This window comes from Malus sylvestris, chromosome 13, assembly GCF_916048215.2.
Source record: "Malus sylvestris chromosome 13, drMalSylv7.2, whole genome shotgun sequence".
In the NCBI taxonomy this organism is placed as follows: Eukaryota; Viridiplantae; Streptophyta; class Magnoliopsida; order Rosales; family Rosaceae; genus Malus; species Malus sylvestris.
The window spans coordinates 22,090,889-22,114,856 of record NC_062272.1 but is presented as its reverse complement, the minus strand read 5'-3'; the positions used below and the strand labels follow the sequence as shown (position 1 = coordinate 22,114,856).

The following is a 23,968-nucleotide window of genomic DNA, read 5'->3' as shown; positions in this document are numbered from 1 at the left end:
TTTCTTGTGAGTTTCATGCTAGCATTATCATTTACTAGAACTTGCTTCAATATCTCTCGAGGCTAAATCCTAAGTCATGCAACATTAGGGAGATGATTTTGGCCATGTTTGGATCATTTGAGCCTTTCTAACCAACCTTTTTATGTTATATTATCCCCAGTTACCCTTCTGAAGTCAAACACTTAGCCTTTTCTTTCGTCACCCACATTTATCCCTACCCATTTAACCTATATTAGCCATACCCATAGCTTAAGGGATCCAAGGGGACATCAATGAAGATAAAAAGGTTGGGCTCTACAATAAAGAAGTGGCATGTATCAAGGTATCATGTGTAGTATTATTTTTATTTTATTCTTCTTTGGAAAAAAAAAATAATAGAAAGAAAAGAATCCAAAAAAACAAAAAAATAAAAAGAGAGAAAGGAAAAAAAATCAAAAGATTTAGAAAAGAAGAGTTCGAAATTGTTCCATCCTTACAACATGAGTCCTGGATGCCAATAATAGAAGATCCAAGTTCAAAAGAGAGTCAACCGAATTATATTATGAAGATATCTTGGTATTTCTTAAGCTTTAGTTTTTCCCTATCTTTTTTTTTTTTGCCCATACCCTAGCCTATCGTTACAACCCTTGTAAAGACCTTTGATCTTTGGTGTTGCATTGATTTACATTAGTGGAGAGACGATGTGAAGAGCAAGCTTATGGGGTTTTATGTTGTTTATCATGATTTGAGTGAAACACTTTGCCTTTTAATGTGTGATTTCTTTTTGAGTGATATTCATGGTGGAGGATTTGAAGTGGAAGCTTGGGTTTGCATATACCTATTCAGGTTGAGTAGGTTGTATTGATATTGGTTGTTTCACTCAATACACTTGAGAAAAGTGTTTAATTCTCTTAAGTTTGGTGACCGTTTTTATATTACACTAAGTCTAATTTATGGAAGGTCTATTGTTTCATTGTTATTTTTATCTTGTTTTGCTCGATGACTAGCAAAAGCTTAGTTTGGGGGTATTTGATAGGTGTATTATTTATCATATTTTCATGTTAATTATCCCTAAGTTTTGTTAAGAAATTGATTATAAAAGAGCCTTATTACTTTCATTTCCTTAATTTTAGCCAATCTGCACACTTAGAACGTTATTGGTGATAATTCAACTTTTTGGAGGAATGAAGCTAATATTCAATGAAAACAGAATCCTATGTTGAATTGTAATCTTGTCTTGGCCCAAAGATAATGGATCTAGCCCATGCACAAAGAAAGATCCATGCACAGAATTCTAGCAAAGTTCAAGTTGGTGGAAGAGTCTAGAAGAATGGTGAGGATTCCACCAACATACAAGATTAGTGTAGATAATTCTAGCATAGGAAGGTAGTGGAATTGTCTAGATATATCTAGCATGATGTTTCCATGCTTCTCCAAGGTTCCATCCATGCCTATAAAAGGAGAAGGCATCCACACCATTTGCAACAACCAAGAGAGCCAAGTAGTGAGAAGTGAGAAGAAGCAACAAAGCTTCTAAGATGTTTGAGTGTTTCCTCTTGTACTAAGTTTGTGAGTGAATAAAAATCTTGTGTAATACATTGAGTGTTCTTTCTTTCTCTTGCCTATCAATTCCGCTGCATTACATTCTTCTTTGTGAGATAAACAACTCCAAAGCAGTGAAGTTTTTTTAAGCCCCAACAAAGTGGTATGGCAGCCTTCCAAGTTCCAGTGCTCGACAACAACAATTTTGATAATTTGAGTATCAAAAAGAAGGCCCTTTTGGGAGCACACGATGTATGGGAAGTTGTGGAGAAAGGCTACACTGAGCCAGAAGATGAAGCTACTCTGTCCCAACCCCAGAAGGAAAGTTTGAAAGATTCAAGAAAGAGAGACAAGAAGGCTCTTTACCTCATCTGCCAAGCATTAGATGACAATGGCTTTGAGAAGGTCTCAAATGCAACCTCTGCCAAGCAAGCATGGGAGAAGCTTCAAATCTCTTACAAAGGAACCGAACAAGTGAAAAAGGTTTGTCTTCAAGTATTAAGAGGTGAGTTCAAATCTCTACAAATGAAAGGGTCTGAATCAATCTCTGATTATTTCTCAAGAGTCCTAGCCGTTTCCAATCAATTAAAAAGAAACAGAGAAAAGTTAGAAGATGTTAGAATTATGGAGAAGATACTACGCTCGTTGGACCCCAAGTTCGAGCACATTGTCGTGACGATTGAAGAAACTAAAAACTTGGAAGAAATTAGTATAGAGCAATTAATGGGTTCGCTACAGGCATAGAAGAGAAACATAAGTAGAGGCAAGGGAATGATAAGCAGCTCCTCAAGACGTATGTCCAGCCAAAGAAGAAAGAAGAAAGTTTGGACAACAAGAGAAGCCAATATGAAAGAAGTCGTGGTCGAGGTCGCGGACGTGGACATGGACGTGGATGTGGTTGGAACTTCAACAATCATAACAACTACGAAAGAGGAGGAAGCTCAACAAAAGGTCGTGGAAGAGGGCGCTCAAACTTGAGGTATGAAAAATCTCAAGTTCAATGCTACAATTGTCAAAAGTTTGGGCATTATGCTTGGGAATGTAGAGCTCCAAGCAACAGGCTTGATGAGAAGGTTAATTATGTGAAAGAAGAGAAAGAAGATAATGGCGTTGTGCTACTAGCATGCCAGAACAATGATGGAGACCAAGACTATACATGGTACCTTAACACCAGCGCCAGCAACCACATGTGCGGAAGAATAAGCATGTTCGTAGAGCTCAATGAATCGGTGAGTGGTAACGTTTCTTTTGGGCATCTTAACTTTGGAGGACTAGAGTTATTGTCTAAGAAGGAGATGGTGAGAGGCTTACCATGCATCAGTCGCCCTGATCAAGCTTGCGAAGGATATTTACATGGGAAACAGTTCAAGAAATGCTTTCCAAAGGAGTCAACCACAAGAGCCCAGAAGCCACTCGAGCTCATTCATACCGATGTGTGCGGTCCAATAAAACCAAGTTCTTTGGGTAAAAATAATTATTTCCTTCTCTTCATTGATGATTTTTCAAGGAAAACCTAGGTATATTTCTTAAAGCAGAAATCAGAGGTATTTGGAGCATTCAAGAAGTTCAAAGCCGCTGTAGAAAAAGAAAGTGGTTGCAAGATCAAAGCCATGAGATCTGATCGAGGAGGAGAATTCACTTCGAAGGAATTTCAAGAATTTTGTGAAGCCAATGGAATTCGTCGACCTTTGACAGTTCCAAGATCCCCTCAACAAATGGTGTGGCGGAAAGAAAAAATCGAACCATCCTCGACATGGCTCGAAGCATGCTCAAAAGTAAGAGATTGCCTAAGGAGCTATGGGCAGAAGCTGTAACATGTGTTGTATACCTATCAAATCGGTCTCCAACAAGAAGTGTGTGGGGAAAGACTCCGCAAGAAGCATGAAGTGGAAGAAAGCTAGGTATCTCTCATCTAAGAGTTTTTGGAAGCATAGACCATGTACATGTACCAGACGAAAGGAGAACCAAACTCGACGATAAAAGTGAAAAGTTCATCTTTATCAGCTATGACTCAAATTCAAAAGGTTATAAACTGTATAATCCAAACAATGGGAAGATGGTGATCAGTCGAGACGTGACGTTCGATGAAGAAGGAAAATAGGATTTTGGCTCTCATGCAAGTGATCTTCACTTCTTTTCTCAGTTTGAAGAAGATAATGAACAAGGGATGATGGAGCAAGCAAGAGAGGTTCAACAAGAATCAACTACTCCACCTGCTTCACCAACATCAACCAATCATAGTAATTCACCAGCATCAGCATCATCAAGTGGGAGTCTAAATGAAAGAGAAGTACCATGTACAAGAAGTCTACGAGATCTCTATGAGGTAGCTGAAAGACTCGATAATCCTACACTTTTCTATCTCTTTGCTGATTGTGAACCAGTTGACGTCCAAGAAGCAGTGCAAGATACTAAGTGGAGGAAAGCAATGGATGAAGAAATTGAAGCAATCCAGAAGAACGATACATGTGAAATCGTTATTCTTCCAAAAGGACACAAAGCCATCGGAGTCAAGTGGGTGTACAAGACAAAGAAGAATGCCAACGGAGAGGTCGAAAGATACAAGGCGAGATTAGTGGCGAAGAGCTATAGTTAAAGAGCCGGAATCAACTATGATGAGGTATTTGCACCCGTTGCTCGGTTGGAAACTATACGATTACTAATTTCTTTGGCAGCTCAAAATAAATGGAAGATTCAACAAATGGATGTGAAGTCCGCTTTCCTAAATGGAGTCTTTGAAGAAGAAGTCTACATTCAGCAACCGTCAGGCTATGAAATCAAAGGTCATGAAGACAAAGTTCTGAAGCTGAAGAAAGCCCTTTATGGGTTAAAACAAGCGCCACAAGCATGGAATAGTCGCATCGACAAGTACTTCCAAGAAAACAACTTCATCAAGTGCCCTCATCAACATGCTTTCTACGTCAAAGTCAAAGATGAAGATATTCTGATTGTGTGCTTATATGTGGATGATCTAATCTTCATCGGAAGTAATCCAAGCATGTATGAAGAGTTCAAGAGAGTGATGACCAAAGAATTCGAGATGACCGACATCGGGTTGATGGCATACTACCTAGGCATTGAAGTCAAGCAGAACAAAGAAGGCATTTTCATCTCCCAAGAAAGCTACACAAAGGAGATACTGAAAAAGTTCAAAATGGAATACTGCAAGCCCATAAGCACACCAGTGGAGTGCGGAGTTAAACTAACCAAGCATGATGAAAGAGAAAGTGTAGATCCAACATTTTTCAAGAGTTTAGTTGGAAGCTTGTGCTACTTGACATACACAAGACCAGACATTCTCTATGCCGTCGGATTAGTCAGTCGCTGCATGGAGAATCCCACAACTACACACTTGAAGACCGCTAAAAGAATTCTTCGATACCTTAAAGGTACTGTTAACTTTGGCTTGTTCTATTCAAGTTTTGATAACTACAAACTTGTTGGGTATAGCGATAGTGATTGGGCAGGAGATTCCGAAGATAGAAAAAGCACTACTGGATTTGTGTTCTTCATGGGAGACACTGCATTCACATGGATGTCGAAGAAGCAACCGATTGTCACCCTCTCTACCTGCGAAGCTGAATACGTAGCTGCTACCTCATGTGTCTGTCATGCAATCTGGCTAAGAAACTTGCTGAAAGAATTAAGCATGCCACAAGAAGAGTCAACAGAGATCTATGTCGACAATAAGTCTGCAATAGCTCTAGCAAAGAATCCAGTATTTTATGACAGGAGCAAACACATAGATACCCGGTATCATTACATAAGAGAGTGTATTGCAAGAAAGGATGTGCAAGTGGAATACGTGAAGTCACAAGACCAAGTCGCCGACATATTCACCAAACCACTCATGCAAGAAGACTTTGTCAGATTGAGGAACACAATCGGCGTCACAAGACAAAATTAAGGGGGGATGTTGAATTGTAATCTTGTCTTGGCCCAAAGATAATGGATCTAGCCCATGCACAAAGAAAGATCCATGCACATGTTAGAGAATTCTAGCAAAGTTCAAGTTGTTGGAAGAGTCTAGAAGAATGGTGAGGATTCCACCAACATACAAGATAAGTGTAGATAATTCTAGCATAGGAAGGTAGTGGAATTGTCTAGATATATCTAGCATGATGTTTCCATACTTCTCCAAGGTTCCATCCATGCCTATTAAAGGAGAAGGCATCCACACCATTTGCAACAACCAAGAGAGCCAAGTAGTGAGAAGTGAAAAGAAGCAACAAAGCTTTTAAGAGTGTTTGAGTGTTTCCTCTTGTACTAAGTTTGTGAGTGAATAAAAATCTTGTGTAATACATTGAGTGTTCTTTCTTTCTCTTGCCTATCAATTTCGCTGCATTACATTCTTCTTTGTGAGATAAACAACTCCAAAGCAGTGAAGTTTTTTTAAGCCCCAACATCCTATCCCATGTTGCAATTGATTTATGGCAGCAGCAGGTCAAGGAGTTCAAGGAGGCTATGGTTGTGGAGATGGGGGAGAGGCAAAAGGGAGGTCCGGATCTCACCTCTGAGCTTCAGCGGTTGGGCTGGATTCTAAAAAAAGAACGTAATGAATGTTTATATGATCTTTCGTGTGCTTTAATTACTTTGTTATTGGTTGTCATTTGACCCAATCTCTACTAGAATCCCAACTTAATTCTAAGATGCTATACAACTAGTACCTATCTCGTTTCCTTGAACATGAATATATTGAGAAAAACAAATCAGTTGAAATGCCATAGAAAGGCCACTTAAATCTGTGGAAACGAATTCACTAAAACAGTGAACAGTAAAAAGAAAATAACAATAAAACAACTAAGATATGAACTAAGCTTTGGTATTTGAAAACTAATTGGGACTGGCCTAAAGCATCCAAAACTCGTTTCTTCTCTTCATTGTCAGCCTCCCTTAAAGCTTTGAATATTTGATCTGCACTGATTGTTGTTTGCACTTCTTTCTCAGCAAACCTATGAGCTGCTTCGTGACGATGATCAGCTGCCAAAATTGCTGCTTTAGAATGTGCTTTTTCCTTCTCCATAGCTGCCCTAGTTGCTTCTAAGGCATGTCGTGCCTCTTCTAGTTTTTTCCCTTCTGTCAATTTCCACTCTTGTAGCTCAATTGTCTGTATTGGATATGAGAAAGATGAGAAGATTACACTCAGGATAGTTATTGAGACACTAAATTCAAATAATAAAATAGATGAAGGTATACCGCATTACGATATAATATACTCTAAGTTCTCTCTCGTCGTATTGTTTGACTGTGAATATGAAATTATTGATCAGGTTGAGTGTTACCTATACATTATAGGAATGTGTAGTCTAAATATTTTACGGTACCAGGGCCAGTTTGGGATTGTTGTGTTTTAAAAAAAAAAAAAAAAAAACTGCTTCTGATATGTTTTAAGAATAATCAGATGTAAAATAAAGCTGATGAGAGTTTGGTTAACTGAATTTTTAAAGTGTTGTGAGTATAAAAAGCAGCTGAAAAGTGTTTGTTAAAATTTAATAAAAGTGATATAATTGTATACAATAACAAATGGACATAGTAGTAGGAGTGGGGTTAACGACAGTAGTGGTGGTAATGGTGGTGGTGGTGGTTGTGGGGAGGTGTGGTGGTGATGCTAATAGGGGGATGTGTTGGTTGGGGTGGAGAGGTAACAATGGTGGTAGGGCGGTGGTAGCACCAATAGTGACATTTGTGGTTGCGGTGGTAGTGGTGGTAGTTGTGGTTGTGGTTATAGTGGTAGTGGCGGTGGCGATGGCGGCAATGATGGTGGTAGTAGAAGTGGTAGTGGTGGTAGTTGTGGTTGTGGTTGTGGTGGTGGCGATGGCGGCAATGATGGTGGTAGTAGCGGTGGTGGTGGCGGCAATGATGGTGGTACGTAGTGGCAGTTATGGTTGTGGTGGCGGTTGATGTAATGATGGTGGTGGGGGCAATGGCGGGACCGATGGTGGTAACAATGGTGGCAGTGCTGGTGGTGGTGGAGGTAATGGCAGTGGTGACAACGGTGCAGGTAATGGTGACAATGGTGGAGGTTGTGGTTTTGGCTGTGGTGGTGGCAAAAATGGTGGTTATAATAGCGGTGATGGTGTAAGGTTAGTATTTATAGTGGTAGAACGTAGTGTTTACTTTTTTCTCTAAAAGATAGAATGTGTGTGGAAAGCTAAATAATGTTACTTAAAAAAAATTAATGAAGGTATACAACAATTGAAAATATTTATTAAAGACCCAACTCTGCTTTTTGTTAAAGCAACTTTTAAAAGTAACCTACATGCTATTTTTAGAAGTTGTTGTCTAGAGCCTGTTGCTTTTAAAATAAGCAGGGTATTTTACTTTTATCAAACACTTTTTTACTGCTTAACTTTAAAGTGAAGCAATTTTTAGTGAAAAAAAAAAAGCAATACCAAACGGGGCCTCAGTCTAGCAAGAATGTTTAAACAAGTTACTATGATCACATTGCTAACCAAATCTGAAGCTCCGGCATATATATGCAAGTGGTCCTACCTTTATGAGAGAGATGGAAGAGCAAACAGATTAGTGAAATACATGCATGAAACCAAAAAACTTTAGATGGTAAGTATTGATGTTTTGATGTCTATTTCATATCATTAACTGTTACAAGATCAAAAATACATATAGAGGAAGAGACGGGAAAGTAGAAGGGAAAACGAGAGGTGGAGGACAATGACAGCCCAAGCACTCATGGTGACAGCCAAAGCACTCCAAAGCACTCATGGTGACAGCCAAAGCACACATGGTGATGGCCTCCACCCTACCTAACTTAAGCCACTAACTTAACTTTACAATTATGAGGGAACATTATCACTTTAATTATACTAGCACTAAGACTAGACAAAATCTTGCATTATTCTTCCAACATTTAACCCTATTTCCAATAATAACTTCCAATACTCCCCCTCAAGCTGGATCCAGAAGGTTGATGGATCCAAGCTTGGAGAAGAGCCTTTGAAACTGATGAGAAGCCAGAGGTTTGGTCAATATATCAGCCAGCTGATCGGAGCTTTTTACATAATGCGTCTGAATCACCTGCAACTGTACTTGTTCACGGACATAGTGGCAGTCGACTTCAATATGCTTCGTCTTCTTGTGAAAGACGGGGTTTGATGCTATGTGCATGGCAGCCTGATTGTCACAAAATAAGGTCATTGGTTGAGTCGTGAACACACCTAAGTCACATAAAAGTTCTTTCAGCCATATCAGCTCACACGCGGTTGAGGCCATTGCACGATATTCAGCTTCGGCACTTGATTTTGCGATGACAGTTTGTTTTTTGCTCTTCCACGTGACCAAGTTTCCACCAACAAAGGTGCAGTAACCAGTGGTGGACTTGCGATCGATGGCGTTTCCTGCCCAATCTGCATCGCAGTACCCCATGATTTAAGTGTTGTCATTCTTCGCCATGAGGATGCCACGACCAACGGACCCTTTCAAGTAACGTAAGATCCTTTTGACAAGGTTCATATGCTCGATGGTGGGGGAGTGCATGAACTGACTGGCGATACTTACTGAATATGAGATGTCTGGTCTGGTGATCGTTAGGTAGATCAGCTTGCCAACAAGCCTCTGATAGAAGCTGATATCCGAGAGTGGCGTGCCTCCCAAGTCAAGTTTGAGCTTGTTATCGAGAGGGGTAAGTGCAGGCTTAGCATCACTCATATTAGCGTCCTTGAGTAGGTCCATGACGTATTTTCGTTGATTAAGAAATAGTCCCTTGTGAGAAGATGCCATTTCGATTCCAAGAAAATACTTCAACACCCAAAGATCTTTAATCGCAAATCTTTGTTGAAGTGACTGTTTGAGTGTGGAGATTTCTGCAGCATTATCACCTGGAATTATTAAGTCATCCACGTATATCAACACAACTAATTTGCTCACATCTCCCGTGCGAACAAATAATGATGAATCTGCATTACTCCTTTTGAAACCAACACTAAGAAGGATGGAACTTAGTTTTGAATGCCAAGCACGAGGCGATTGCTTCAATCCATAAATCGACTTATGCAACTTACACACCAAATCAGGCTCCTGGCTTTGAGGGTGTCCTGGTGGCAATCTCATATAGACCTCTTCTTCAAGATCACCATGTAGAAAGGCGTTCTTCACGTCCATTTGGTACATGGACCAACCCTTATTGACAGCAACAGACAATAGGACCCTAACTGAGTTCATTTTTGCAACAGGAGCAAATGTTTCTTTGTAATCCACCTCAAATGTTTGAGTGAATCCTCGAGCCACCAGCCTGGCTTTATGCCTCTCAATCGAACCATCAGAATTAAACTTGATCTTATAGATCCATTTGCAGCCTACTGCCATTTTTCCTTTTGGAAGTTTGGTGATGCTCCAGGTGTTGTGTTGGTCTAGTGCTTTGAGTTCATCTCGCATTGCTTCTTTCCACACAACTTGGTTATTAGCCTCATGAAAGTTTTGAGGCTCATTGTGACTTGAAATGGTGTTAAGAAAGGCAGCATGAGATGGAGTTACCTTTTGATACGACATGCAATTGGAGATTGGATGTCTCGGTTTATATGTGACAAAATCTTGAAACCTCGTGGGAGGTTGTCTATCATGTTGAGGATTGCGTCGAGGTACTGGGAGAGTTGTCTCATCCTCGTTTAAATTATCAGCCACACTTTGAAGATTTTCCATGTTGCCGCTGTCATCATCATGTACAGAACCATCAGGGTGAGTGCCTTCATTGTTGACTTCAGTGATAGGTGTAGGAGATTCATCAGTGTTGTCATGGTTAGAACCTCTGTCGTTTGAAACATCTGGAGTGTTGATTCTTGGTAGAGGAAGTAGGTCTAAGAAACACCCCCCCTGACTTGTGGCTTCATGTGATTTGCTGAAAAAAGGGTTAGCTTCATGGAATCGTACATCTTTGGATACAATTATTTTTCTCATTTGAGGATCATAGCACTTGTATCCTTTTTGTGTTGATGAATAACCAAGAAAAATACATTTGAGAGCTCTAGGGTCCAATTTATCTCGATGTTGTGGCTGAACATGAACAAAACATACACAACCAAAGACTCTAAGATGTGAAAGTTTGATTTTTCTTCCTTTCATGACTTCAAGTGGAGATTTAAACTCCAAGACTCGGCTAGGAAGTCTATTGATGATGTACACAGCCGCCATGACTCCTTGTGACCAAAATCTCTTTGGTACATTCATTTGTAACATTAATGCTCTCGTTTTTTCCAGTATGTCACGATTTTTCCTTTCGGCTACACCATTTTGTTGAGGTGTACCAACACAACTTGTTTGATGCATGATACCATGCTTGCTCAAATATTGTGACATGACATGGGACATATATTCGGTGCCATTGTCAGATCTTAAGGTTTGAATTTGAGAGGAAAAATGGTTCTTAACAAGGTTGTGAAAATCTTTAAAAACTTCCATCACTTCACTCTTAGACTTTAAAAGGTACAACCATGTGGCTCTAGTGAAATCATCAACAAAGATTACATAATACTTATAACCATCAAACGATTCAAACGTTGGTCCCCATACATCTGAGTGAACTAGTTCGAAAACTTTACTAGTCCTAGATAAGGATGAGTTAAAAGGCAATCTAGTGGACTTAGACAAATGACATGTTTCACACGAAATTAAATCATTCCCTAAGTTTGGAAACAACGATGACAAAACAGGTTGGGAAGGATGAGCTAAACGTTGATGTCACAATTGACTATCCTGGGATGGATTGGACTTGGCTTGAAATCCTCTAGGACAACTCTTTGATATGTAATAGAGACCATCTAGGTAAAACCCTTCACCAATCGTCTTCTTGGTGAGACAATCCTGAAAAATGACATTGTGAGGAGAGAAGGTGGCTAAACAATTCAAGGTATTGGTGATTTTTCCCACAGATAGAAGTTGAAATGGAAAAGAAGGTACATATAAGGCTACTGACTCAATTTTGTCCGACATTAAGTTGATATTTCCCTTTCCTAAAACCTTGGAACTCTCACCATTGGCAGTTGAGACTTGAGAAGGTTGTGAAAATTTTTCAAACGTGTGAAACTTAGAAACATGATTGGTCATATGATCTGTGGCACCCGAATCAACAATCCAAAAATCATGCATCATATTTACTTTAAGAGCAGTTTTGAAAGCAGTCATGATACCTAGCATGTCATCTCGGGGTATGTGTTGTGTGTCTGTCAGAAAACCAGCGAACTTGCCTAGCAATGCTGTTGAGTTTCCATCTTCAAAACGGACCATCTGATCACTCTTATTCCCTTCTTTCTTGCTTTGAAGATATGCTGCAAACTCATTTATGAGTGCAGCCGGATTTGTTGTGAAGCTCTTGAGTGCATCAGACCCATGTGAGGTTGAGGCAGATGTATTGTTGGCTCTGTGTGTTGCATGGTTCAGTCTTTGTGAGCCCTTGTTATCCTTCATGAACTCCGGCTTTAGTTCTGGATGTAAAATCCAGCATATCTCCTTAACATGACCAGTATAGTTGCAGTGTTGGCACTTCAAGTGTGGATTCTTCACTTTGTATTTTCTTTCGTTGGTTAGGTAAGCCCTTGCTTCAGTTACACTGGTCTTTGTGCCAATGTTCATAACTTTCCTTCGTACTTCTTCACGTTGGATTGTTGCACATACACTGGTGAAGGAAGGTAGTTCGGGGTTCATGAGTATGTGACTTCGTAGGTCTTCGTATCCTGAATCGAGGCTTGACAAGAGTTGGAATATCTTGTCTTCTTCTGCCCTTTTCAGTAGTACCGACGCTTCAGTTGTATGAGGCCGATACATTTCCAACTCATTCCACCTGCTCTTCATGCTGCCTAGAAGTTGAACAAAGGGCTTTCCTTTTTGTTGTAGGTTGGAAATGTCCTTCTTCAATTGAAACACACGTGCAGCATTGTTCTGGCTGCGATACATCTCCTTGACTGTCTCCCATAGCTTGAATGATGATTCAGAATAACTGAATATTTCAGCTAGTTTACGTTCCATGGAATTTAGGAGCCATGACATAACTAGTTGATCCTTGCAAAGCCAGGTTTCATATGTTGGTGAGGAAGCATTAGGAACTTCGATGCTTCCATTTATGAACCCTAGCTTGGACCTTCCACCTAGGGCAAGACTCACTGCTCTCGACCAAGGTAAGTAATTAAACTCATTTAACAAGACCGAGCTTAATCTTTGATTTGGGTTGACATCCACCTCAGACAAAGTTGAGGAGGAAAGTATCTGGGAATTTTCCGCCTCAGACGAAGAAGAATTTTCTTCCGCCATATCGGAGATGGAGTACGATCAGATGGTGGGAGTGCAGAAGCAGGTTATTTTTCCTGCTCTGATACCATATTGATGTTTTGATGTCTATTTCATATCATTAACTGTTACAAGATCAAAAATACATATAGAGGAAGAGACGGGAAAGTAGAAGGGAAAACGAGAGGTGGAGGACAATGACAGCCCAAGCACTCATGGTGACAGCCAAAGCACTCCAAAGCACTCATGGTGACAGCCAAAGCACACATGGTGATGGCCTCCACCCTACCTAACTTAAGCCACTAACTTAACTTTACAATTATGAGGGAACATTATCACTTTAATTATACTAGCACTAAGACTAGACAAAAGCTTGCATTAGTCTTCCAACATTTAACCCTACTTCCAATAATAACTTCCAATAGTAAGAGAAAATGCTATTAGCCAAAAATGCTAGCTTTAAGTAGCTAGGAAGATTTATGAGGGTTCAAATTAAGCTAACCTTCTGTTTTTCTGCCACTGCTTCTTTGCAGGCTGCGTGGTACATGTCCATTGTTTGCTTCAGCTCCACTCTAAGCCTTTTCATCTCCTCTTCCATGTCATCCTGCAAGTACCAAAGATTTCGAATCAAAATGAACTTTCTTTCATGTTTAGTTGGTAATTAAGTTTTACTCGTATCCTTTTCAAACAACTTACCAATACTTTCTGCGACAAGAGTGGTGTTCCTCCACAACGTTGTACGGTTGATGACGGTTCATGCGGAGTGTAAAAATCAAAACTGTCAAAATCTTCGTCCAGTTTTGCAATACTCTCCATGTTTGATGATGATTCTAAAGGAAATCGGGTCAGTCCAGCTGGACCAAAACTTTGATAGAAGGATAAAATGCTGTCAGTACTTGGTCTTTCTGAGCTTTGAAACGAAACATCATTCTCAGCCACTGAGACCTCATCATATGCTCTGTAGATCGGACCTCTACCTCTAGACAAGCATCAACCAAATCAGTTAATTAACAAATGAGTCAAATAAGTAACATATTCATATGCCAGTTCAAGTGCAGACATCAGCTCCAACATTCAAGCGTTCACTCAAAATCCACAATGCAGACGTCCACATTTCAAATAATTGTATGTTATTAGACTGAATCTGGACAACAGATTAGGTTGTTTGTTTCTCAATGTAATGTTTGGTAGAAATTGAAAGTTTGGCTAAATGATCCAATTTATTGAATATATAAATGCTTACATGTGATCGGACTGGTGATCCGCTGCCCTCTCCTCAACATGAATATTTGGAAGTGGACGAGATGCTTCACTCATTTCGCTCACCCTTCCTTGTTTGATGGTGTATACTGAGCAGAAACGCGGTGCCAACTTCAGGACTCTGCCTGGAATAGATTCAGATGCCTTGAATAGACGCCTACTTGAACAACATGTTTTGAAAATCGTATGAGTTTGGACAAATAAAAAACGCACATACACGCACAATCTTACATGTGTTGCATACCTAGTTAACCCACCAGTCCTGGATGTAGCACCAACAACAATACTCTCAATGCCATGGCGGAAAATGTACTCAGCTAATGCCTCAGCTACATCTTGATCCTCCAGTAGAACAGCCTCGCATTGTACCTGATAATATTAATTCCACAAATCAATTACATCTACTTACAATTTGTCATAACTAAAAATATTTAGTCATCAGCAACTAGCTTCTTAATTGTAAAGTGTATATATATAGGTATATATGTTGATCATCAGATTAAAAAATGAATAAGGGGTAAGGTTTATGTCCCCAAACTAGGTGTAATCATTTATAACCGCAAAGGTTTCTTAAAAAGAAAAAGTTAAGAGTTGAATGAACCGTACTCGTTTGCGCGTACAGTAGCAACGAAATGGAAGTAAGAAATCTGTATTTGGAGCATCGTGAGCTTGCCCTTCATTTGATGGGTTGTTCGCTATAATCGCCATCAAAAATCAAACAAAATGTGTTAATTATTCACGCAAGAGTACCGCTACTTGTGTCATATCAACACGCAGAAAACTTCTGTGTGTTTACATAGATGAGTCCTGCCTCTATTAGAAATATGATAATTAACACAATATTGATTGATGAACAAAACTAATTATCGGGCAATATATGGCATGTATATATGAAAGATACAGAGAGGAGGTACCTGTTGCATGAAGTGTATTATTGGAATTGGATGGGTGAATAACATGGACAAGCTTGATAGGAGCTTGGCTGGTAGATCGAGAGACGAGATGATCGATTGCCCATTTCAAAGCATTTTGGCTGGAGACGCCGTCGTCGATTGCCACTGCTATTATCCCCGCGCCTTGATTATTATTTCCATTATCAACATTGTTATACCACATTATTCTCTTTCGCCCTTCTTCTTTCTCAACTCTCAGATTGAACAACCTCCTGCTCAGACATGAATATGGCAACTTCTTGCTCAAACATGAATATGGGAACATAAGTAAATTTCGAGAAAAAAATAAAAAAAATTTAAAGATAACGAAGTAATGCAAAGCTTTATGTCTCCTTCCTTCTGTACTCTTAAACTTCCCAAATGCTTAAGGGCCATAGAACTTAAATATTCAAAACCACTTAAAGTTAATTAAAACAAACATTAACTCGGTTATCAGAGCTAATTAAGCCCCATATCTACAGCATCATTTTAGAAAGTTGTCGCTGGATTAGATATAGAGACGATTGATGCTGATGCATGCCAAAACGCGCACATCGGTTAGAATTTCTAATATTAACCAAGTCTCCCAACAAAGTTTTGAAATTCCGCATGTACGTACCATTAAATTAGAGATGACTCTATTACAATGAAGAAGTTGAAGAACGATATATTGTTGTGCTAGGATAGCAACAAAACCTTTTATGGAATCAACTCAAGCTAATCTACAGGAAATTTATCAAATGAAAATGCAAGAACAAAATATAAAAGACACCAAGATTTTAACGAGGTTCCTCAACAATCAGTGTAACTGGAGTACGTCCTCGGAGCAGTAGGAGCTCACCCAATAATCCACTATCAATCAAATGAGAGTTTACAAAGTGTTGGCAATCTCACAACCCAAATAACCCAATACACCCAATAGCTCTCACACACCAAAGAAACAAATAGAGAAGAAAATATAGTGATTAATTTCTTCTCTATACAAAGCTCAAAGCTATTACAATTACTTTGATGGATGATAACCAAAGAGAAGAGTACCTTCTTCTCTTCGAAATGGGGTTGCTGCTCCAGATTTCTTCTTCTTCTCTGCCCTCTGTTTTTCAGCTCTCACTCACTCCTTCTTAAAAACCAATGAGGATAATTGCTATCCTTTTTAATTAAAACCCCAAAGCCATCCGTGGCTTTTCCCATGGGTCAAGACAAAAAAAACAATTCCCTTTTTTCCTCCCCAAAACAAGGAAGACACAATCATTAAGTTGTTTTTTTTTCTTTTGGAATTGTTTATGGCCAAAAGTTGGCCACTTGGCCGCATACTCCAACATATATAAGAAAAAAAAAGGCTGTTAAGAAGTTTCAGTTTTTGGTCTTGTATTGATCTCTGAGAGGATTTCGCTTAACATATATACAAGAGATAAATATACTACAGGTAACAAAAGATAAATGATCGATGAAGCCTAGGCCCTAGACTTGGTTCTTACCCTTGGTTGTCGGGCGTATCGTTACAATATGAACATCTGCAGTTAGAATACGACAATTGTAATTGTTCAATCACTGTTAAAAAGGAAATTCATTTTTATGTCAGGTAGTGGCGAGAGAGATGCAATTGGGTGCATACTCATGTATTTGTGTATCTTCTCACGAATCTCGCGGCACATCACATGAGAAAAGAGACACACATATATATGGAAGGACGTACATGCACTTAATTGTTTTAGCTAGCCCTTGGTGACACTTGTAGGTTGTGGCCATGCTGCACAGTCCGAGTTTCTCCTATTTCTTAGGATCGATCATAGGACTTTTTTGGAAGTAAATTTTTCTCTATAATTAGTAAGAGAAAGAAAAAAAAAACCTCTTAAGTTTTTGAGTTAATATTGACAGAATTCATTTATTTATAGTTACTAAACTATTGGGAAATTCATCCTTTTTTTTAATTTTTTCTATTTGGTGCAGGTGGGAAGAGGGATGTTAGTGATCTTTTTTTGTCTGACTGGTTCTTTAATAATTTTTTTCCTCCTCCGATGATTTTGAAAAGACAAATATTGCCAAGTGATATATATTGAGTACGTAGGTGCAAGGTCGGTCCAGAGGATAGCTGAAGTAGGCATTTGTTTGCGGTCCCCACTTCGGAAGGATCCTTAATTTTTTTTAAAGAAAATGTGTGTGTGTATTTAAAATTTAAATTCAATAAAAATATATAAAAAAAAATGTAATCATAGGCAATTGAAAAAAAAAAGGGTTGAAAAATTAGATTATGCAAACTTAATTAACACATTTTTACACTTAATACTACGGTCTAGTGGTATTCTCATCCCCCTCCCCTTTAGTGTAGATAATATCGTCGTGTAACATTTAAGTGATGTTAAATTTGTATACCTTTCTTCTTTTAATATTAATTTTTAATGATATGTGATATAGTAAGACTTTTTCATGTATTTAGCGGATTTTTTTATATATACATCAATGTACGAAGGATCGAGGGACAGAGAACTCTAGGATCTCACTTCAAAGGCTCGCCTAGTACAAAGAGTCGAGGGAGAGAGAACTCTAGGGTCTTACTTCAAAGCCGCGCCCTGCGTAGGTGGAGAGTATATATATACATTGCTTTGAACCTGCAATTAATTTGAAACATGTGCAAATCCTATTCCATTTAGAAGTGGCGCGATCAAATGAACTTTTATAAACTCTTTGGCTATGATGTTGTAATTAAGGATTATTAGATGAATAAATGGTTATACTCAGAATGAATTATGTTATGGAATATTGAAGTACTTTGTTTAAACCTAGCTTGCTTATAAAGCCAAATCTTATAGAAAAACAGTTCATTGTTGTATCTCATCCTGATGAGGGAATTGGGAAGGATGTGACAGATACAAATTTAGAGTTTTCTTGTCATCTCTGAATCAATGAACCATTGATCATGTCATGCAGAAAGAGAGAATCGTTTCATCAGCCAACGATCTTCATCATGTCGCCTTCGCTAGCACACGTAGAGAAAAAATCTGAATCTCCAGGGTTGTCCCTCTCCAACTCTTCAATCCTCTCCACAACCTCTTTCAGATCTAGTCTCTTCTCCACTTCACCTTCACAACATTCCAATCCAATCTTCAAGAGCTTCAGCATCTCTCCCTCACTACTCTTGCCTGCCCCCATTCCTGTATCAAACACCTGACTAAACCACTCCACCCGAGGCACCGAGTTCACCCAACTTGCCAAATCCTCCTCGCTTCCCTTACCTTGCTGCAAAAAGTTGGTGGGCAACTTCCCCGTTAAGATCTCTAAGATCAACACTCCGAAGCTCCACACGTCGGTCTTCTTTGTCACGCGCTTGCTTTGCATGTACTCTGGGGACTTGTAGGCCACCATGAGGGTGTGAGCATGTTCTTGGTTTACCACAGGGATTAGGCCGTAGTCGGTGATAAGGGGCTCGTAGGACTCGTTGAGAAGAACGTTTGAGGATTTGAGGTGGCCATGGGGTGCTACTAGGCTGGGAAGCTCAGTGTAGAGATAGCGTAAGCCATGGGCTACTCCTTTGACAATCTTCAAACGGGTCGGCCAGTCAAGGCTTGGATGGTCTAGGGTTTGGTTTCCTGATCATGAAAGTGCAGATAACACCAACTAATTAATTAGCCATTCATTGAAGTCTCTTCCTCAATCTAAAGGGGATACCGGGGAAGAGAAAAGGCTTGATATACGTACAACTAAAACACGAAGTAAAATTGTCTATAATGACATTAAAGATTAATTTTGCATACTCATATGTACAAGCAATGCTACATGGACAACATTGTAAACCACATCTCTGATAAAGGTATTACCCGCCTATCTCTATTAGAGATGTGGTATACAAATAGTTTTTGTCACTTAAAGGTTTCTATTAGAGATGTGGTATACAAATAGTTTTTGTCACTTAAAGGTAGGATCTCGTCAATTAGTAGAACTAGATAATATTGTCATTCATGTTTAGGTAAAATGCAAATACACACACACACACACACACACACATATATATATATATATATATATATATATATATATATATATATATATTGTCATTCATGTTTAGGTAAAATGCAAATGCGCGCGCACACACACACACATATATATGTGTGTGTGTGTAGATAGGCCCTTTAAATAAAGGGATCTCAATTTTTGGTAAAAATGGAGATTAGTTGTGTGTGTGTGTAGATAGGCCCTTTAAATAAAGGGATCTCAATTTTTGGTAAAAATGGAGATTAGTTGTGCAGCTCATACCACATTGAATTTCAATAATCCAAACAGTCTATTTTTCAAGTTGCACTTTATATATAGATCATCCTTACAAAATATTAGCCAAGTCAAAAATATTTGATGCATCTAATTGAGTTCAACAAAATTGACAAACACTAGGTTCTGAGAATCATTGAAATTTCATCATGACAATCTAATGAGTTAACGGTTTCGAATTGAATTGAATTTTTGCAAGAATGATCTATGATTGAAGACTTAAAAAATAGACAGTCCGGATAGTTAAAGTTCGATGTATAATTGACCCCACAACTAATCCCCATTTTTATCAAAAAATGAAAATCCCTTTGGATAAAGGCTTTGTATACATGTATATGTTTAAAGGAAAAGGAACTTACCATGAAGATGAGCAGCCAAGCTGCCGTTTAGAACATGGTCAGAAATCAAGAGCTTCTCTTCCTTCTTATAATAATAAGCAACAAGTGGAAGCAAATTAGGATGTCCCAATCTCCCAATCCTTCTCATGTGCTCTATGAACTCCTCTCTTCCTACATTATTCATCTGCTTATACCTCTTCACAACCATCACTGGTCCGGTCAACAAAGCAGCCTTGTAAGATGACCCAAAGCAACCGCTGCCTAACACCTCCGCCGAGGCTCTCAGCAAGTCTTGCATATCAAACCTCTCCCTGTCGTCTCTCACAAATGAAAGCTTTAAGCTCTGTTCACCCTTCTTTCCATTCCCTCCTTTAATCGAGTTTTCAGGTGAGCCTGGAGCACTTGCTTGGTGCTCAGGTTCTTTTTTAACTGCTCTGTTTTGGACAGTTGCTGTTGATGCTGGTGGAGCCTCTACCGATGATTCAGATGTTTTTTTGCGGCGTCCAAGGAGGAAGACCAGTAAAGCAATTATGGCGATGATTGCTACTATGACAGCGATCACAATCAGCACGATTATCCAGGTTGCGGGCTTCTTCGAGGGGGTACTGCATGCTTTTAATGGCCCTCCACATAGGTCTTCATTCCCTGCATGTCAGGTGGAAAACTTTTAAGGGTTCTTTAGATATAAACTCATGCAACACTTATTTTCTTAACAAAAACCCATCTCATTTTAAACATCCAAATAAAACTCAAATTTGAAGTAGACTGCCATGTAAACAAATAAATACCTATTATTTTCAAACTATTTACAATTGTGCCACAACACTGTAATTATGTTAATGAATTTAATTATTCACCATAATTGTGAGAAATAAGTGCCTTATTATTATGAAATTATCTACTTTATACTTCTCTTACCATCATGTGTTTAATTTCTTTTATTTGTTTGACAATCATTGTAGGTAAATTATTTTGCATGTATGTATTAGACACATTTTGTTAAAATTATATATATGCATACAAATAATTTATCTATATTTTTATGTAAAATAATATGTAATTAATTAATTTGAATCAATTGGCTAAAAACATTTATTTATTTTGTGGGTAAATTATTTTTCATGTGATATTACATATATACTAGCCACATTTTTTTATTATTCTATAGATTGTGCAATCAATCGACATTTTTTTTTATTTTGTAGGTAAATTATTTTGCATGTAGGTAAATTGTTTTATATATATTTGTTTGCAAAATATTGGTATTTAATTAATTTTGAATAAAAATGTTTATTTATTTTGTAGGTAAATTATTTTGCATGGATCATACATAATTTACTAGGAACTTATATTGTTATATATGTTGTGCAAACTAATTTACCTAAGTTACATTTAAAATATTGATAATTTTGAATAAAAATAACTTTTTTATATTGTAGGATATACTAATTTACCTGTTAGCATCATGTGAAAACAACTATACAAGGAACATTGGTATCATGTAAAATTTTGCTATTAAATACATAGGAATCATGACATTTAAATTTTTTTCCAAATCCCCATAAGGTATTTGAACATTTAATTCAATGAAATAATGTAAAATAAATGTAGATAATAAGTGAGAGACACAAAGTAAGTGTTATTAGGGGTAATTTAGACATCTAAAAATACAAATTTTGCCAAGTCAAACTTAATTATGGATATTGCTTAGTTGGAGCCTAGTCATTGGGTTTTTGTTAGAGAAATTTATCATGATGGGTTTTAATTAAAGAAAATTGAATTTCAAGGGGTGTACTCATATTTTCAGAACTTTTAATTGCCTAAATCTTTTAAGAACAATACTTTTATTTCTCTAACTGTACTCTGTGCTTTTGATTTGCTTGAAACAAGACACTTATCACCTAATAAATTAACTTACATGTTTGAACCTATTTAAGCTGGGAGGAAATTTTTCTGTGGAGATTCTTGAGGAATATGCCTGACGCTTCTTTATTCCACGCATTCATAACTTAACCTACGTACGCATTACAAAAATTCGACTCTCGCTTTTTTCCTCCTTTGAAGAAGAAAGAACAGTACCATCTTCTTTTTATTTAGTTCTTGAATTTAAAAGAATTGCTTGAAAGATTTGTTTATAAAAATAAATGGCTGACTGAATATGTAAGACTAAAGCTTTAATCGATTTTCGGTGTTCTCTATGGTTTCTCAACTATGCTTGTCAAAGTTCTCACAAGAAAAATCCTAATTGGAAGTTATATATTGTAATATATTAATAACAACTCAAATTCAGATTCTTAAACATGATTATTCTTCCCGGGATAATGAGAGAGAGAGAGAGAAGTTGAGGCTCACCTGCAAAGGAGCTTGCATCCAATTTTCTTAGGCTTTTCGGGATCTCACCCTCCAGTTTGTTGTTGGAGACGTTAAATATTGTCAACCTGGGCTGCCTAAAATCTGGTATCTTGCCTTCGAATTTGTTCCCTTCAATACTCAGCTCCAGCAGCTTATCCAACCCTGCCAACGACTTCGGAATCTCTCCCGTAAACTGATTATTCGCCATGTGGAGCTTCTTCAACGATGACATTCCTGCGAACCAATCTGAAGGAATCGTGCCAGAGAATTTATTACCCGTCAGGTAGACAGTTTTTAATCCGATAATTTTCCTCAAATCAGGCAATGGACCCTCAAAACTGTTATTCATAAAGCCTATGGTTCTTAAGTCTGGCAGGTCCTGGAGCAATCCCACATTGATTTCACCCTTGAGCCCCATATTCTCAAGCTGCAAAGCCCAAACTCTCCCCCTTCGATCACAATGAATACCCATCCAGTTCGGCTTTTGGGCGGTGCAGGGACTGGTCAATGGTGTCCAAGTGGTTAATCCGTCGGTGTTTTGTAAGGAATCCTTAAGCTTGAGGAGAGTTTCGGATTCAGAAGCCCCCGCAGGAGAGGCAACACAAACATATAACAAAACGAAGAAGAAAGCAAGAGCACGAGGCGACATTAACGATGATGATTCGCACTGCTTCTTCATCATCATCATCATCATCTTCATCATCCTGTTACGTTGCTCCAAATAGTGGTGTAGGTACGTAGCATAAGAGGGTTGTACGTACACGCACAAGGGCAGCGTGTGCGCCCTTTTAGAGGGGGCTGCGCTACAAAATTGAGTCAGGGTGCGGGTGGAGAAGGATTCGAAGGTTGATAGTGGTTAGTTTTGATGGCATTGAGGAAAGGGAAGAGTGAGTGATGAGAGAGAAAGAGAGAGGGAGAGAGAAGGAGAGAGGCTAAGAATAGAAGTTGGAAAGGCTGTTTACAAAGGTCAAATGAGGAGGGATGGATCATTCGGAAATAGAGTTGTCCAAAAGTTGACAAAGTCATTCGGAAATGTGTGTATTTCTGCATGAGAATTATCCGGTCCACCTACGAATATTTTGATGCATGAGATTGATTTTTCTATAAACCCTAGCTCTTTCACCCTATTTTTATTTGTTGGCTTGGTTTTTCATTACTAAAATGGGAGGGACAGCCAAGTACGCCTCATTCTAGTGTCCAATGTATCTGGCCTTTCTACCTATGAATTATTAACTTGATCCCAGCTTCTTATCAAAAGGCTTAGGTTTAGGGTTAGATTTCCTCCGATAACCAAAAAAATGCTTTGCACTTAGTTATAAGCCGATCAACCAATCAAGTACGAAGAAGTGTTAATTTTGGATTGAAAGGATACAATAGCAATAATCAAGGTACGATAAAGGCTGATTGATGTTGGTTGAGAAGGGAGTAAATTGGATTCGAAATTCTGATTCCGACTGATTGTGTTCGATAATTTCCAACTTTGTAAGACGCAAATCAAATCCAACCCCTGAAATTTTGCAGTTGGAAAATTCAAAAATATTTAGAATGTTTTTCATAGATAGTAACGACATTTCATGGCATATGTGAGCTCTCGTCCACATCAATCAAAAGAAAAACTCTACTAATCATAAATAAATCATTTTTTATTGTATGTTATCATACGTTTCTTACATATTCTAGTATGGATTTTTTATTTTAACTTTTCAAATTGTTAGGAATATTCAAAATATGTTGTTAAAAAAATTCGGAAGTTTTAAAAAGTCCGAAGTTTTTCAAAATTGGAATGTACGTTGAAAGGTCCGAAAATTGCTGGATTAAAGTTGAAACACAATCCTTAATCAGAAAATTTTGGATTGGTATTAAAATCCCCTTAATCCCAATCTAATCTGTCTTATGCCAATGATAATACAATGCCGTGTGGAGGGAAAGTTGAACATGAGATTAGGGTTGTAAATTGGCTCGAAACAGTTTGAGCTTGCATCGTGTTTGGCTCGTATAGAAGCTCAGCTCGTAAAACAATCAAGCCAATCCTAGTTCGGTTCGATTAAAAAACAAGTCAGGATTGAGCGT

At 38.3% G+C, this 23,968-nt stretch overlaps 2 protein-coding genes across 4 annotated transcripts; both read right to left on the bottom strand.

Moving 5' to 3' along the window:
- Positions 1 to 6,007: 6,007 nt before the first annotated feature.
- Positions 6,008 to 16,583, bottom strand: LOC126595543 (U-box domain-containing protein 51-like). Of its 3 annotated transcripts, none has more exons than XM_050261821.1 (8): positions 16,424 to 16,583; positions 14,928 to 15,204; positions 14,620 to 14,708; positions 14,258 to 14,382; positions 13,997 to 14,173; positions 13,450 to 13,732; positions 13,256 to 13,357; positions 6,008 to 6,628 (listed from the first exon to the last, which is right to left on the bottom strand). In XM_050261821.1, the coding sequence occupies exons 2-8, from the start codon at positions 15,127 to 15,129 to the stop codon at positions 6,281 to 6,283; spliced, it is 1,326 nt and encodes a 441-aa protein (XP_050117778.1). In that variant the 5' UTR covers positions 15,130 to 15,204; positions 16,424 to 16,583; the 3' UTR covers positions 6,008 to 6,280. The 3 variants fall into 3 exon arrangements, with proteins under 3 accessions (XP_050117778.1, XP_050117777.1, XP_050117779.1); XM_050261820.1 differs by having other exon boundaries at positions 14,928 to 15,201; XM_050261822.1 differs by having other exon boundaries at positions 13,997 to 14,170; positions 14,928 to 15,201.
- A 1,131-nt stretch (positions 16,584 to 17,714) lies between these two features.
- On the bottom strand, positions 17,715 to 22,846 carry LOC126595688 (pollen receptor-like kinase 2). Its single transcript, XM_050261997.1, has 3 exons — positions 21,899 to 22,846; positions 19,568 to 20,191; positions 17,715 to 18,532 (listed from the first exon to the last, which is right to left on the bottom strand). Exons 1-3 carry the CDS (start codon positions 22,599 to 22,601, stop codon positions 17,892 to 17,894), a joined length of 1,968 nt encoding a protein of 655 aa, XP_050117954.1. The 5' UTR covers positions 22,602 to 22,846; the 3' UTR covers positions 17,715 to 17,891.
- Between the last annotated feature and the right edge of the window lie 1,122 nt (positions 22,847 to 23,968).